General features: G+C 47.5%; 1 protein-coding gene across 2 annotated transcripts in view; it reads right to left on the bottom strand.

The window, feature by feature from the left end:
* GRIN1 (glutamate ionotropic receptor NMDA type subunit 1) overlaps positions 1-16,289 on the bottom strand; it is a 73,339-nt gene that overhangs the window by 28,853 nt on the left and 28,197 nt on the right. For both annotated transcript variants that reach the window (XM_044992658.1, XM_044992659.1), the window contains exons 5-6: positions 4,675-4,796; positions 70-244 (exon numbers count right to left, since the gene is read on the bottom strand). In XM_044992658.1, coding sequence (XP_044848593.1) covers positions 70-244; positions 4,675-4,796 — 297 coding nt within the window. The remainder of the gene's footprint in view (positions 1-69; positions 245-4,674; positions 4,797-16,289) is intronic.

The following is a 16,289-nucleotide window of genomic DNA, read 5'->3' as shown; positions in this document are numbered from 1 at the left end:
TTGGTAATAAATAACCAAACCTAAGGTATGCAGGAGTGGGGGGTGGAGGGAGCCCATGTGCCCAGGTACCTCTTGAAAAGAGGGCCAGTCTTCCAGATGTTGGTGTTCCCAACGCAGCCTCTCGGGGGGTCCGTGATATTCTCCTTCTCGAATAAGTCATGCACTGCCTGAGCTACCACTGCGACGGCATCGCTGATGTGAGCTGACTCGTTCTTCCCGTTAATGAGCTGCAAACCAATCACGCCTGGAGCAAACAGAGAGCATGGCACTGGTCAGAGAGCCCCAGGCAGACATGCCCTCCCTGCAGGTGCTTCTCGCCAGCACTGGACTAAGATCCATGGATCCCCTGCTCCTGACCTTCAGCTAGCAGAGCTCCACCAAGAGGCCAATGAACTCTGGACCGTGGGGGACCCGCTCCCTACAAACCTTGGTGCTGAGGAGTTAGGCTCAAGCTGGGGCTACCTGACTGCCAGTTTCCTTCTGTAGGAAGGCACTTTGCTACTTTGCTCTGTGTTATGGGGAGCACACGGCAGGCAGGCAGGCAGGCAGCAGAAGGGGTAGACAATGCATGTGGAACTGAAACCCAAGAGGCATTACTGGCAGAACGGGAGTGGGTGTTTGCTCTGGGCAAGGGGGAGTGATATCCGCTAAAGTTGTTGTTGTTCCCCTGGAAGCAGGCAGAGAAATAAGCTTGGTTAGCGACAATTTGAACTCAACGCTGCAATTAGACTGACTGCAACACAAAGCAACTCTAATGCCAGTGAATTAGCTTCCCATCCTCAGTGTCCTTTTAGCTGATTCCTCTCCAAAGTGCTGAATGCACTGGACTGCTGCTATTGCAACATGCTCTCAGGATGCAGTCAGACACTATATGAGGTTGCTTTAGCCAATCCCGTTTGGAAAGGGAGGGGCTTAGCAAAAGGCTGCCCTTCCCCACTAGGTCTCTGAAACTGAAGCTGGCATAAGCAGGGATCTGGCCCTAAAATTATTTGGATGTTTGCAACATCACACATGACCTTGGAGAAAGAACATACTTTCAAGATTTTATTCTGAGTGCCGAGTTCCTCCTGCCTGGGACTGTTTTTCTAACCCATCTCCTCTTTCCCTTTTTACAGAGAAACAGGCTTTTTGGATGCTTTATGGACACTACGAAGGCTTTCTGGAAACCTCTGCGAGCTGTGGCTTTATAAGAATGGTCATCCTGGGTTGGACCAATGGTCCTTCTAGCCCAGTGTCATGTCTTCCAACAGTGGCCAGTGCCAGGTGCCCCAGAGGGAATGAACAGAACAGATAATCACCAAGTGTTTCATCCCCTGTCGCCCATTCACAGCCACAGCGTTTTTTGCAAAACGATTCCCTTTTGGCTTAGTCTCTGCTCCTGAAGCATTTCAGAGAGTGGTATCTCAGCTCCAGGGTGCAAGTTGCTATTAGGAGGACGGTCTCATCTTTGCTAAATCTCTTCCGGAGCATAATGCTATTCTGGCCCAGGTGCTACCCTAACGGCAACTAGCTGACATAAAGTTGAAGGAGGCCAAGTGCAGTTTTGCAAAAAATGCTGTCGAGTTCCTAGGGCATGACGGCGCTCAGGGTTTCTAGGGCATTCTCTGCCAGCCCGTGGTATGAAAGCGACACCTGAACGGCTGCCAGCTGTTGCTCCGTTACCATTACCTGCTGATCGCAGCGGCTGAGGTTTGTTCCTTGGCCTAGCCTAATACACAGCTGGCCATGCTTTGCCCAGTTTCAGTACCCTTGCCAAGCCGCTGGGAGATTTAACCCAGGGCCAGGGCCAGTAGGTTTGGACCAAAGAAACAAAGCAGGATTTTAAAACCCTGCATCAAGCCCTCTGTCGGATCCAATCCCGTGCTTATTTTAATCCATGGAAGCCCAAAGTGGTTCAAACTGGTGCATTCAATCAGCGTCTGGGCATAGTTCTGCTCTAGGAGGGATGGCATCCCATACTCTCACCTCAACAGACGCAAACTATTCCCAGACTGAGCTATAGCTCTTGGCAATGGTTTTTGCTATTATATGCTTCAAGGTTTACGTAGTGAGAAGACATTTCACCTTTGAACCTGATCATTTGCCTATTCCAGGCCTCTGTCATAAGGCAATTGATCTACTGCATGTGAGGCTGCAGTGGTGGGTTATCCAGTTGCAGCAGTATGACTTGGATTTGGTACATCTCAAAGGAAGATGTAATATACTTGCCCATGCTTTCGAGAAATTCTGCTGGTTTGACACCCTCGTATGCAGAAATAGCAGTGCACACCGTATGCTGTTGACTGAAAGAGATGTCAACTGACTCAGGGAGGACTGCTGATGCCATCTTCAAGATGCTGAACTGTGCAAGGTGATATGTGCTGTACAAGGAGGTTGGCCAGACCCAGTCCTTAGCACAACTTGTCTACAGTCTACAAAATTCATTCTGAGCTCCCAGTGAAGACATGTGCTACTCAATATATTTTATACAGAGAAGCCTGAGTGATCATCCCTGTTGTGACAAGCAATCCTGGATATGGCTCATGAAGGACATTTGGGGATTATCAAAGATGAAGGAACTTCTGCAGAGTTATGCTCGGTGGCCAGGGCTGCCCTCAGACATTGAGTGACATGGATAGAACTATTGTTCCTCCGGCACCTTTGAAACTGGTAGTTGTAGACAGACCGTGGCAGACAATTGCAGTGGATATTACTGGCCCCTCAGTTGCACTGCATGGCTACACACTGTTGACGGTTATAGACTATTACTTTGCCCCATTGCATTCATAATTTCACAAGGCATCTCAGAGGAGCTCATTTCTTGCCTAACCACATCATTCGCTACGTTTGGTCTACCAGAGTGCTTTCTTTCAGATAATTGGACACCTTTTGTATCCAGAGAATTTGAGGTCTTTCTGATGAGTATTGGTATGGTACATTATAAATCTGCTGTGTCCCATACCCAAGGAATAGAATAGTGGAGAGACTGCATGGGACTCTGGGAAAGCATATACTTCACATACTGAAGGAATGTCAAAATACCTCCTTCCCTGTTGCATTAAGTTGATATTTGGAGTACATCCATGAACGTATTGGAGAAACGCTGTTCTATTGGCTCTTCAGTCAACCTATGAGAACCAAGTTGTCCGTGCTGATGAAAAAGGTTCATCCCACTCCTCTGCCATCCTCGAAGCTAACTGACGTGTCTAGGAAACATGTGAGTTTCAACAAGAGTATCTATGCTAGACTCCATGTGTTCTATCCTGGACAAGGAATATATGTTAGGGGAGGGTCTGGAAGCGTTTTCAATACTTGTGGCATGATCTTGGAAGCTTCAGGGTACAAAGTGTGGCGAGTTTACCACAGTGAGAATTCATTGTTAACCAGTGAGATGTACTGCCTACTGAACGGGAACAGATAGGGAAGAGGATGCTCTTTGTGCATATGATGTCAAGTGGCCAGTTGTGGAAGTTGTGCCACAGCAACACCATCCACCTTTTGTGCTGCATCAGAGGTATCATCTATGGCCCCAGGATCACCTGGTGCCTCCGGCCAGTGTGACAGACCCAGGCCAGTTGGGTACAGCAGAATAGCAGAAGGCAGATATAGTGGCCACTGGATAAGCAGTTTTCTGTTCCCTGACTGACCAGAGCAGGGGCTGCTCCAGGCTAACGAGAACACCTGACTCCAATTAACGTGCAAAGAGTCAGGTGAGGCCATTAAGCTAATGTGACCACCTGACTCTAATTAAGGCCCTGCTGATACTATAAAAAGGGCTCACTCCAGTCAGGCAGGGGAGAGCCAGGGAGCCAGAGGAGAGGAAGTGCGGCTGAAGGGCTGGTTAATGAAGACACCCCCAAACCATCGGTAAGGGAGCCCTAAGGTAAGGGTGAAGAAGGGAGAAGCAGGAGATCTGTGGGGAAGTGTCCCAGGGAAATGTAGCATCTCTGGCAGTGAAAAGTTGGCTGCCAACAGCTGCTACCATTAGGGTCCCTGGGCTGGAACCCGGAGTAGAGGGCGGGCCCGGGTTCCCCTCAACTCACCACTACAGGAACAGCTCCTGGGAGGGGAAGTCAGGCCCCTGTCAGGACAGGAGGCTGAACAGAGACTGTGGGAGTTCTCTCCCCAACCTCCTTGCAGCCTATGATGAAAAGGGCTCAGTAGACTGTGACCCTGGCCCTAGAGAGAGATGGTCACAGTGAGCCACTGAGGCTAGCATAAACCGCCTAGAAGCGCAGGACCCGCGCGCGTGCGCATGTGTGTGTGTGTGCGCGCGTGCATAGCCTGGGGTGTGTGCAGCTACTCAGAGTCTGCTGCTCCGTATCTGCTCTTGGGACTGTTACTATGTTTTATTCAGACTGTTGCTGTCCTAACTGGCTCACGGTTAGTGCATGTTTTGATTAACAATGCACCTGGGTGTTTTGCTGCTGCTGCTGCTGCTTCTTTTGTGTTTGTTTGGTGGCGTTGGGATTGCTGTTCTGGGGTGCATCAGAGGGTAACATTGTTAGTAACAGGAAGTAACAGCGAGCTGGTTGTTTTCTCAGAATGCTCTGTGACAGCCAGGACAGCGCTCAGAGCACTGTCTCCTCCCTGGGCTCTCCTCTTGAACCCAGGAGTCCTAGTGATGGGCCAAGATCCCACTGCACTGCACTGCACATGCAATGAAGATTAGCACAGAGAGGTGGAGGTAAGTACCGTCAGGGGCGTATCGCAGGGCATTGCCAGATATCTCTCTCTCCCCCACCAGCCACACGTATCCTGAGCCCGTCATATTCAGCATGGCTGCCGATCTGTACACTGTGGCAGCGTCATCCTCACTGAAAAGAGACAAAAGAAAGTGACAGTGATGAGTCTCTCTCGATCGCCCCATGTACCAGCTGCCTCCCTCTCCCCTGCTCTGGTTCAGACCCACCAGGCTGAGGCAGAATGGCCAGAATGAAACCTCATGCAACAGCAGAGAGAATTCCCCATCCTCTTTCCGTCCTTTCCTCTCCCTGTGGGGCTGGGATTCATGAGAGCAGGATGCAGTCCAGAGCACAAAGGCAGAGGGTTAGCGGTGATTGGGACGTCTCCCCCAGTCCAGCAATGTGCGTCACAGCCAGCCCAAGGTGACACGAGCACTTGCTGAGTGGGAGCAGACTGAGGGATTGAAGATACGGCTCCCTGTTCTGGAAATGCCGGTGACAGTGTGAGCGGTGATCAGCCCAAGCAGATGGACTCCAAGGGCTGAAAGAACCTGATTTTCTGCAAATGATAAAAAATACAAGAAGACACACCCGGTCCCTGCCATCTACCTCTGCCTCTAGAGAGAATGTTCTTCGGGTTTTCCAGTGGGCATGGGCAGGGCGCCATGCGGTGCCTATGTGGCTAAAACAGGACTGAAGTGTGCTGTGAGGCCTCCCTGAGTGCGCGGGTTTGACTTTGGCTGTGAATAGGAGGACTTGTGCTCAGTGTGTTTTCTCTCCCCGCTCACCTCCCTGGCTGAAATCACAGCAGGAAGGAGCTACATTGAGACTAGAATCTGTTTGGGGAAAGGCAGAATTTACTTGTCATTAATACGGGAAAGAGCTTCATCCGCCACCCACCCACCCAACACCAGACCCAGAAGAGGGAAGTGATTTCCCTACAGAACCCAGACCGGCATTCATGGGCACTGCCAGTTCATCATCCATCATCATCGTCGTCATCATCATCTGCCTTCTCTAGCTTTAAATGTTTTGTTTATGTGTTTGAAAACTCTGAAGATCCCTGTTACTAGAGAGGCGCCTGTTACCACAGAGGAGCCCCGTACCCTGTCTCCTCTGCTCCCATTCTCTGTCACTGTGGACAACACCCCACCCTCCAAAACTCACAGGCCCCTTGCCGGGGCCTCACCAAGAGCCAAGTGTCAGTAGTGGACAAAGCCCATCACTGAGCAGCCAGGAGAGGAGGCTGCATTGTGTGCCAGCCACAGGAGAGGCTGGGGAAGGCCTGGAGAGAGCGATGCTGAAGGAGAAGCGGCAGGGGCAGAGGGGAGAAGGGGAATAGGACCATTATTTCCATGGGATGATATTCCAGCCAGCCCTGAGGCTGGGCCAGGGGATTGATGCACTTTTTGCTGTGTCCAGGGTGAGCTTTCTTGGCTTTTTTTCTCCCACCTTCTAGCAAAGAAATAACCTAGCAACCGGCAGAGGCCATGCAACCACCCATTGCCCAAAACAGACCTGCTGCTTGGCAAGAGAACTGTCCCTGGGGCAGCATCCATCTGTCTGCTGAGGCGAGGGGCGAAGGAAAAGGAAGTACAACCAGGGGAGAACTGGTAGTGTCTCAGGAAGGCAAGGGCACCATGTAACTCCCACGTGTCGCTCTTGTTTCCAACCAGCTCATCAGCAGCCCTCCAATAATCCATCTTGCCCAAAATCTACTCAGCTTAGCCTGATTGTAGCTCATTTCGTCTTACTTGATTGACCTGTCTCTAAATCTGGTGATTCACCCTTGCTAAATCCACGCTCCCAGGTGCAGCTGAGGGTTAGGGTTGACCCAGGGGCCTCTAGAGCCAAACACAGGAGCTAGTACGGCTGCAGCTGCCCAGGCAGTGGCTGTACCACGCTCCCAGCCTGTGTGCATTGGGCATGGCAAGGAGGGATAATGTGCACTCTCCTGCAGCTAGTCACAAATATTGTCCCTACGGTCTCACTATTCCTAACATACAAAACTCTTCTGCACATCTGGAAGTTCCTCTTTTTCCCATTGTAAACATTGGATCTGGACTTGCTGTTTCCAGTTAGTCAGCACCAGGCTCTTCTAGGATCAGCAAATACCCTGAAAACAGCACTTGCCTCTTCAGCTATTTACCTTGATCCTTCACTTTGTCTTCTCCAAATTCACAGTCACCCATGGGCTCGGTCCTGCTCTATAAGAATCAGTGCGCATCATCGACTTCTATGGGGCCTCTTATCTACTGTCAAATCCATCCCTACCTTTACCTTATGCAGACTCTTGCTTGCCATGGTTATATTTCACCCTTCTCCAGATTGTCCCCCTTAGTGTACACCCCCCGCCCCCCACAATGCACTGCTAATATCCCCCTTATCAAATAAAGATGAAAACACCCTCTAGGTTTTCTGTTGTTTCTTTACTTTTTCACCGTATTATAATGAATACAAAAAAAAACTGTATATTGCTGTGAATGTAAATTTTGCTTTACACACATTCAGTAAAGCACAATCCCTGCCCTGAACAGCTGCAGCCTAGCAGAGGGAGGAGACATTATTGGAGAAGAGAACTAGGCAGGATAAACCCTGGTCTCGTGGGTTTTAGGGAGAGATTGGAAGGAGCAGGGAAAGCAGATGGTAGATGTAAGCCAAGAGTGGGAGCAATGAGACGGAAGGGTTGGGAGGTGCACAGAGCATGAGAGGAGGGAGCTGGAAAACATGAGGTCAGAGAAATGGGCAGGGGCAAGATCCTGCAAGAAGGTAGGAGGGATAAGTGTGAAATGGATGGGGCCAGAGGTCAGAAACCAAGGGAGGGATAGAAGAGGAGCTGATGGGGCCAGAACAGTGGGGAAGGAGAGATGTTTGGTAGGTAGAGGTGAGAAGTGGGGAAGCCAGGGAGGAGAAGGTAATGATGGTCCAGGTGAGAGCTGACCAAGGCACAGAGGAGGGTGTTAGCCATGGAGACATGGAGGATGGGGTGCTTTTAAAAGGAGTAAAAGCAGCAAAGAGTCTTGTGGCACCTTATAGACTAACAGACGTTTTGGAGCATGAGCTTTCGTGGGTGAATACCCACTTTGACGGATGCATGTCTCATGCATGTCTCATGCATCCGACGAAGTGGGTATTCACCCACGAAAGCTCATGCTCCAAAAAGACTGTTAGTCTATAAGGTGCCACAAGACTCTTTGCTGCTTTTACAAATCCAGACTAACACGGCGACCCCTCTGATACTTTAAAAGGAGTGAGCATGCGCCTTGGAGACAAGGAGGGGCGGAGCTCACAACAGTGGTAGAAAAGGGAGGTGAAGGAATGGGCTCAAGAGGAAAGGCAAGATACTCAGAGTTGGAGAAAATGAGTTCCAGTTGGTGGTGGGTCAGCTCGAAAGAGATGCTGGCGAGGCTGCTGGAAACGTGCTGAGACGAGACTAGGTTTGGTGGTGGAAGGGGCAGGGAAAGCCATGCGGGTGAGTGAGGTCACTGACGGGGAAGATTAGAGAAAACAATGAAGAAGGGACTGAGGAGCGAAGGAGCCAGCCAGCTGCACAGGAGCAAATAAATGGAGCTGAAAACAGGAGAGTTTGAGTGGGAGTTTGAAAGGGGCGGTTGGAGTGTGTGTGTGTGTGTGTGTGTGTGTGTGTGGTGTTCTGCTTTTGTTTGGGTTTTTTTGGTTTTTGTTTTCCTTAGCAGGAGCTTAGGCGGGAAGGCTGTGACAGATTCAAAGGCAGAAGTGGCAATGACCCACGGAACGCAAGAGCCAGTGAAGATGACTGGATATGGGAGCTGTGGGATGTACATTATCCTGCAGCAGGGACCCCAAAAGAGCTTTGTTTGTATGAAATGCCGCTGATGGAAGAGAAGATCCAAGTGGAAACTATGGCTGAGTTTTGAAGGCGATTAGAACAGATGATGGAGGGATGGGAAAAGGCTGAAGGGGAAAAGCCAAGACTCACAGATGCAAACTGGACTGAGGAGCTCTGAGGGGAGGCTGCTGGGTGAGGAAAGCGACCAGTGGAAGCATGTGACTAAGAGAACCAGGCAGAGGAAAAACCCGACTAGTGAAGGAGCAATAGAGCTCAGGAACGGGTTTGCGGAGTTGGAGAATGAAGAAGGGGCTCAGCAGGCAGTAACAGAAGGAGGGAGGGCCAGGGAGAAGAGAACAGTGGCTAGTCCCATAACAGGAGGGGAAGAGTCAATGGAGACAGCCAGAGTTCAGAGCCCCAGGAGGATACAGGATCACTCACAGAAGATTGCAAGGGAAAACAAAAGACAAGATGAGTTGCAGCCAGAAAGAACAGGAGGAAGGCCAGACAATCACACCAAAAGGCAGGTCTACGTGACTGGTGACTCCCTACTAAGAACAGACAGGCTGGTCACCAGAGCTGATCTGGAGAACAGAAGGGTGCACTGTCTGCCAGCAGCTAAGATACGGGGTGTGGACCTGAAGCTGAAGAGAATCCTAATGGGAGCAGGAAAGAATCCACTGATTATCCTTTGTGTGGGAAAAAATGATACTGATAGATTCTTGCTGGAAATGGATACTCACGTGATCTTCAGTGGCATCCTACCTGTCCCTAGAGGAGGAGAATGAAGGCGAGACAAGATTATGATGGTCAACAGATGGCTCAGGCAATGGTGCTATGAGGAGGGAGTTGGGATGTTTGACTGCTGGGAGGCGTTCATGGATAGAGGACTGTTCTAGAGAGATGGACTCCACTTGAGTAGGGATGGAAATAGACTTCTTGGATGGAGGTTTGCACAACTGATTAAAAGAGCTTTAAACTAGGAACTTGGGGGAGACAGCTGGGAGATGCTCATGTAAGCTTCTAATATTGACTGTGAGGAAAATCAAGTAAGAAAGGATACAGCAGTGGAGAAAGGAACAGCAGTGGGTAGGAGAATGAACATTTAGAGGAAAGATGGTGCTGATACCAATGAAGCTAACAGTTAGGTAGGTGATACTGGCCATAGAATGACTGTACCTAATTGGGTGATGAATCTGGGCGCAGCCAAGCAGAAACAACAAAGATGGCTGTACACCAATGCAAGGAGCCTGGGTAACAAAATGGAGGACCTAGAACTATTGGTGCGGGAAGTGAAACCGGATATTATAGGGATAACAGAGACATGGTGGAATAGTAGGCATGAGTGGAGTACAGGTATTGAAGGCTATGTGCTGTTTAGGAAATAAAGCTAAAGATGCAGGAGTAGAATTGTATATTAATGATGAGATTGACTGTAAATAAATTAGAAGTGATGGTCTGGATAAAACAGAGTCTGTTTGGGTCAAAATAACTTTGGGGAAGAAAGCTACCAGAGGATCCCCTGGGATAGTGTGTGGGTTATGCTACAGATCCCCAGGATCCGATTTGGATACGGATAGAGACCTGTTTAATGTTTTTAATGAACTAAATACTACCAGGAATTATAGGAGATTTTAATTTCCTAGATATAGATTGGAGGACAAGTGCTACTAATAATAGTAGGGCCCAGATTTTCCTGGATGTGACAGCTGACAGATTTCTTCACCAAATAGTTGCTGAACCTACAAGAGGTGATGCCATTTTAAATTTGGCTTTGGTGAGTAGCGAGGACCTCACAGAAGAACTGTCTCTAGAAGGCAGCCCTGGTTCAAGTGATCATGAGCTAATTCAGTTTAAACTAAATGGAAGGATAAACAAAAATAGATCTGCAACTAGGGGCCTTGATTTCAAAAGGGCAAACTTTAAAAAATTAAAGGAATTAGTTAGGGAAGTGGACTGGATTGAAGAACTCAAGGATTTGAATGTGGAGGATGCTTGGAATTACTTTAAGTCAAAGTTGCAGAAACTATCTGAAGCCTGCATCCCAAGCAAGGGGGGAAAATAGTAGGGAAGGGTTGCTAACTAAGCTGGATGAGCAAACATCTCAACCAGGTGATTAAAAGAAAGCAGAAAGCCTACAAGGAATGGAAGATGAGATGGATCAGCAAGGAAACCTACCCCTTGGAGCTCGCAAACTGTAGGGAAAAAGTGAGACTTGCCAAAAGCCAAACACAGCTGGAGCTTGAAAAGGAAATTAAAACCAATAGTAAAAGGTTCTTTAGCCATATAAATAAAAAGAAAACAAGGAAGGAAGAAATGGAACCACTAAGCACTTAGGATGGGGTGGAGATTAAAGATAATCTAGGTATGTCCCAATGCCTAAACATATATTTTGCCTCAGTTTGTAATAAGGATAATGAGGATCTTAGGGCTAGTGGCAGGGTGGCTAATAGAAATGAGAAGTAGAAATGAGGATATGGGACTAAGTCAGGGGGCCTGGATAATCTTCATCCAAGAATATTAAAAGAACTGATACATGAAATTGCAAGCCCAATACCAAAGGTTATTAATGAATCTGTAAAATCAGGGGTCACGCCCTGTGACTGGAGAATTGCTAATATCGTACCAATTTTTAAAAGAGGAGAAAAAGCGATCTGGGACACTACAGACCTGTTAGTTTGACCTCAATTGTATGGAAGATCTTAGAACAAATTTTGAAAGAGAAAGTAGTTAAGGACAGAGGTAAACAGTAATTGGGATAAAATACAACATGGTTTTATGGAAGGTAGATCATCCCAGACCAATTTGATCTCTTTCTTTGAGAAGATAATTGATTTTGGACAAAAGAAAGGCAGTTGATCTAATCTACCTGGATTTCAGTAAGACATTTGATACAGTTCACATGGAAAATTATTAGTTAAATTGGAGAAGATGGGAATCAATATGAGAATTGGAAGGTGGGCAAGGAACTGGTTAAAGGGGAGACTACAATGGATCATACTGACTGAACTGTCCTCAGGGCTTGGTTTTAGGACCAGTCTTATTTATTTTTATTAATGACCTTGGCACAAAAAGTGGGAGTGTGCTAATAAAATTTGCAGATGACATGAAGTTAAGAGGTGTTGACAATATGGAGGAGGACCAGAATATCATACAAGAAGAGCTGGTAGAGCTTGAAAACTGAAGTAATAGAAATGGGATGAAATTTAATAATGCAAAGTGCAAGGTCATGCATTTAAGGACTAACAACAAGAATTTTTGCTATAAGCTAGGGACTTATCAGGTAGAAGTGACAGAGGAGGAGAAAGACCTCAGTGTATTGGCTGATCACAGGATGATTATGAGCTGCCAATGTGATGTAGCCATGAAAAAGGCTCTGTAACTTCAAATCTTTAAATCATGATTTGAGGACTTCAGTAACTCAGAGGTTAGGGGTTATGGTTATGGATGGGTGAGGTTCTGTGGCCTGCAATGTGCAGGTGGTCAGACTAGATGATCATGATGTCCCTTCTGGGCTTAAAGTCTATGAGTCTCTGAGGAGAGGACTCTGAATGGCACCAAACAGACAAGAGGCAGAAGGGAAATGAAAAGCCACCAAAGGCAAAGAAGAACCACAAGAGGAGGGAAGAGAGTGGTGGACAGTACTAAAAGCAGCAGAGAGAGACACTCTATGGAGGGTAGCGTCCCTTTCACATAGCTCAGAGAAGTTTCCAGTGGAATGTTAAACATATTATAGTGTTTAGCCAGGAGGTGACAATGTGTGAAACATGCCTTAGCTATGCTGAGCATAGGCATTGCTGGCAATGCATTTAAGTACTGTAAAAGGTACAGTACACATTTCATGTATCTCTCTTTGAGATGGAAGCACTGAAACCACTCCATATCTGGTACATGACATGGTGTTAGAAGTGAAGGCAGTTGAACTGGTGCCTGGGGAGAACAGAAACAGAAGGGAACCAGGAACAAATGTTGCAAACAGAAGTAAACAAAAAGAACAAATGTTGCAGGATCTCATCAACATGGCACTCACTATTCAATGCCCCAGAGAGCTTCATATCTGACAGACTTTCAAAATGGACAGACTAGAAGCAGGATTTTGCAAGATTTCACATTGCAACCAAACTCCACAAGGAAATTGGTGACTTTCAGGTATCCTCTTTAATGTATGCTATGGGGAAGCAAGCACAGCATATCTCTGAATCTTTTACCTTTATAGGAGACGGTCACAAAGATGACTATGAAAGGGCTATGGCTATGTTTGATGCATATTTTAAACCTCAGAAAAATGTGATTTATGAAAGGGCATGATTTCACCAGAGACTTCAACAACTAGGAGAATGTGTCAAATGTTTTATCAGAGCTTTACATGCATTGACATAAAACTTTGATTTTGAGACTGTAAAGTATGAAAATATCAGAGACAGATTAGTCTTAGAGCTTGAAGATAAAAATCTTCCACAGCAGTTACTATTTAAAAACAGACCTAACCATACACACAGCTTTTTAAATAGCAAAGCAGTCTGAGCTGGTGAAACAGAAAAACCAAAAGCAACTTGCCAAACTTGAAAAAGAAGAAACTAGCTTAGAAGCTGTAAACAGAGCATCATGAGTGCTAAAAGTAATTATCAGAGGATTCCCTGAGGCTAAGAGAGACAAATTCCAGGCTAACTACAAGGTATTTCAGACTCAATGCACAAGATATGGAAAAATTCATAGCCCAAGAGATGTAGGTCCTACCAAAGGTGCAAGATGTAAAAAATGCACAAAATATGGATATTTTGCAGTTGTTTGCTGCATCAAAGCAATCAGGGAGTTAACTTTTAGTACAGACAATCAAGAATCATTTTGGTATTTCAGAACAGCTAGTGATGGACAATGAACCACAGTTCACTGAAGCAGAATTAAAGTAATTCCAAATGAAATCTGATTTTGGTCATATTACAAGCAACTCACATTACCCACAAGCAAATGGAAAGGCTGAGAGAGCTGGACAGACAGCCATGAAAATCCTATAGCAGAAAGATCCACTCCTTGCTCTTCTGAGTTACAGGTCAACACTGGTAACATCTACTAGATATAGTCCAGCACAACACCTAGTGGGAAGGCAGCTCAGAGCTGCTCTTCTGACTTCGGAAAAGAAACTATCTCCAAAGTGGCCAGACATGAAGAGAGTAGCCAAATCAGCTACAAAGGCAAAAAGAGCTTATGACTATTTTTATAAGAGACACCACTCAGTTAGAGAACTGCTGGGCCTAGAACCTGGTGACCACATGTGTGTCAAACTAAATGGAGAAAAAGAATGGAGAACTCCAGCTGTCGTAAAGAACAATAATTCATTGCCCAGATCATATGTGACTGAGAATGACAGTTGAGAGTTCAACAGAAACTATCAACATCTACGGTTTGTTCCTCAGAAAGAACAGTCAATAGAGCAAACTTTACAGATGGTGGATGCAGAACAAGAAGAAGAATATTCAGAGACTCCAAACCAACCAGAGAAAGTCATTTCAACTAATGTACACACAGATGACCAAGCTGTTAAGTGTTCCTGTCATGTAATAAGAAAACCAGTCTGGTTCAAATACACTTAACACCATGATCTGTACTGAACTTTCAAAGAGAGCATGATCACGTAATGGTAGAAGAGTCAAATAGCAAACGGAATGGAATGTTAAACTGTTCTTATACTGTTCAGCCACTAGATGGCACCATGTGTAATTTATACATGCTGAGAGCAGTCATCACTGGCAGGGCACCGACATATATTAAAGGTACAAATCTGACGCATCTTTCTCTGGGGTGGAAGCTCTGTAACCAGTCCACATATGAGGTCTCTAGTGAATGTGCCAAGCTGGGGCACTGCCTGCTCCCTGGTCCACAAGGTGTTGTCCTCGGCTCAGCTCGCATCTCCCCGTGCACTTAGGGAAAGGTGACCAGAGAGGCTGCTTTGCAGACAATGGTGAGGATGCCTCCAGGAAAACTGGGCCCCATATCCAGAGCCATGGGATGGGACCAAACCCTTGGCTGAGACTTTCCTGTTTCCTTCAGGGTGTATGTTTCACTGTCAGCAGATGAGAGTAACTTCAGTATTGGCAGGTTGTAACTGGTCGGACTCGCCCCTGCGGCGCCTCCTGCTGCTTGTCCTCGGGAATTAGCTCGTTCCAGCCTTGGAGCGCCCTCTGCAGGCCACTGATCCGCCTGTCCTCTGGCCCCCGTGTCCCTCCCTGGACCTGGTGCCCTTTTACATGGGGGGCTGCCCCCGGCAGTAACCCCTTTCTCTCAGGGTCTCCCCTCCTCAGGGAACCCCCACCCTCTATCCCCACCTTGCCTCAGTGTATGGCTACTGCCAGTCATTGTCTAGCCCCATGTCCTGGGGCAGACTGCAGTATCAGCCACTCATCACTGGCAAGGAGGGTTTGGACCTGCTTCCTTGGCCTACCCCTGGGCTGCCCTCTGCAACCCTCAGTACCAGTTGGCCCACTGCTAGGCCGCAGCCTGGGGCTTTCCAGGCTGGAGCTCCCCAGCTCCTCTGCCTTTCCCCAGCCCTGCTCCCCTCAGGTACCCGGTCTAGCTCCCTGCAGCCAGGCCGATCTCCCTCTATAGGCAGAGGGAGACTGTCCGGGCTTCTGGCTCACAGCCTCTTATATAGGGGCCAGCTGGGCCTAATTGAGGCGTGGCCCAGTTGCAGCCACTTCCCAATCAGCCCAGGCTTCTTGCCCCAGCCACAGCCCCTTCCCAGGGCTGTTTTTAATCCCTTCAGGCAGGAGCAGGGGTCCACCCTGCTACACAGGTGGAGATGAGCGAAGCGGGGAAACGCATGTGTCCAGGTGGGGACATGGAGAACAGCCACAGCAGTTATAGATAAAGAAAAGTGGGAGTAAGAGGCGGTGCCAGGGCACAAGGCCTATGAGAAGGAAAATCCTGGGAGTTGGGGCAGGTAGCAGAAGGGAGAGCTGAGCACTGGCGAGTGGGTGAAGGTCAAGGAGGGCAAGGTGTCTCTCTGTCTCTCATCACCGGCATGAGTAATACAAGCCCTCAGACACCATGATTGCAGGGCCATTTCCTTCGTGGGCAGCTGCCATCCTGTTCTTTCATATAACTGGTCATGTCAAATCCCTGTCAGACAATTCCTCATACTCCCTAGAGGCCACAAGCACTTTCTGGTAAGGCCAGGATGAATCTCCTAGACCTATGGCTCCTCTGACAAGGTAGCCACGACTGCCTTATACTCTGCCATTTGATGTGTGACACTTTCCCACTGCTGTGTCTCTGTTCCCTGGACACACAGGGCTCATCAAACCTCCCTACTTCACAGGGCGCTTGGGAGCTTCATTAATAAGTGTCACTAACATGCTTGCAGATCCTCAGATGAAGGTCTAAGGATAGTGAGGTGGCAAAATGTGCAGATGATACAAAACTACTCAAGCTGGTTAAGTCCCAGGCAGACTGCGAAGATGTACAAAAGGATCTCACAAAACTGGGTGACTGGGCAACAAAATGGCAGATGAAATTCAATGTGGATAAATGCAAAGTAATGCACATTGGAAAACATAATCCCAACTATACATATCAAATGATGGGGTCTAACTTAGCTGTTACCACTCAAAAAAGAGATCTTCGAGTCATTGTGGATAGTTCTCTGAAAACATCCACTCAATGTGCAGCGGCAGTCAAAAAAGCGAACAGAACGATGTTGAGAATCATTAAGAAAGGGATAGATAATAAGACAATAATAATAATATATTGCCTCTATATAAATCCATGGTACGCCCACATCTTGAATACTGTGTGCAGATGTGGTTGGCCCATCTCAAAAA

This window comes from Mauremys mutica, chromosome 18 (genome assembly GCF_020497125.1).
Source record: "Mauremys mutica isolate MM-2020 ecotype Southern chromosome 18, ASM2049712v1, whole genome shotgun sequence".
In the NCBI taxonomy this organism is placed as follows: domain Eukaryota; kingdom Metazoa; phylum Chordata; order Testudines; family Geoemydidae; genus Mauremys; species Mauremys mutica.
The sequence above is the reverse complement of the archived record's forward strand: the minus strand, read 5'-3'. Positions and strand labels throughout refer to the sequence as shown.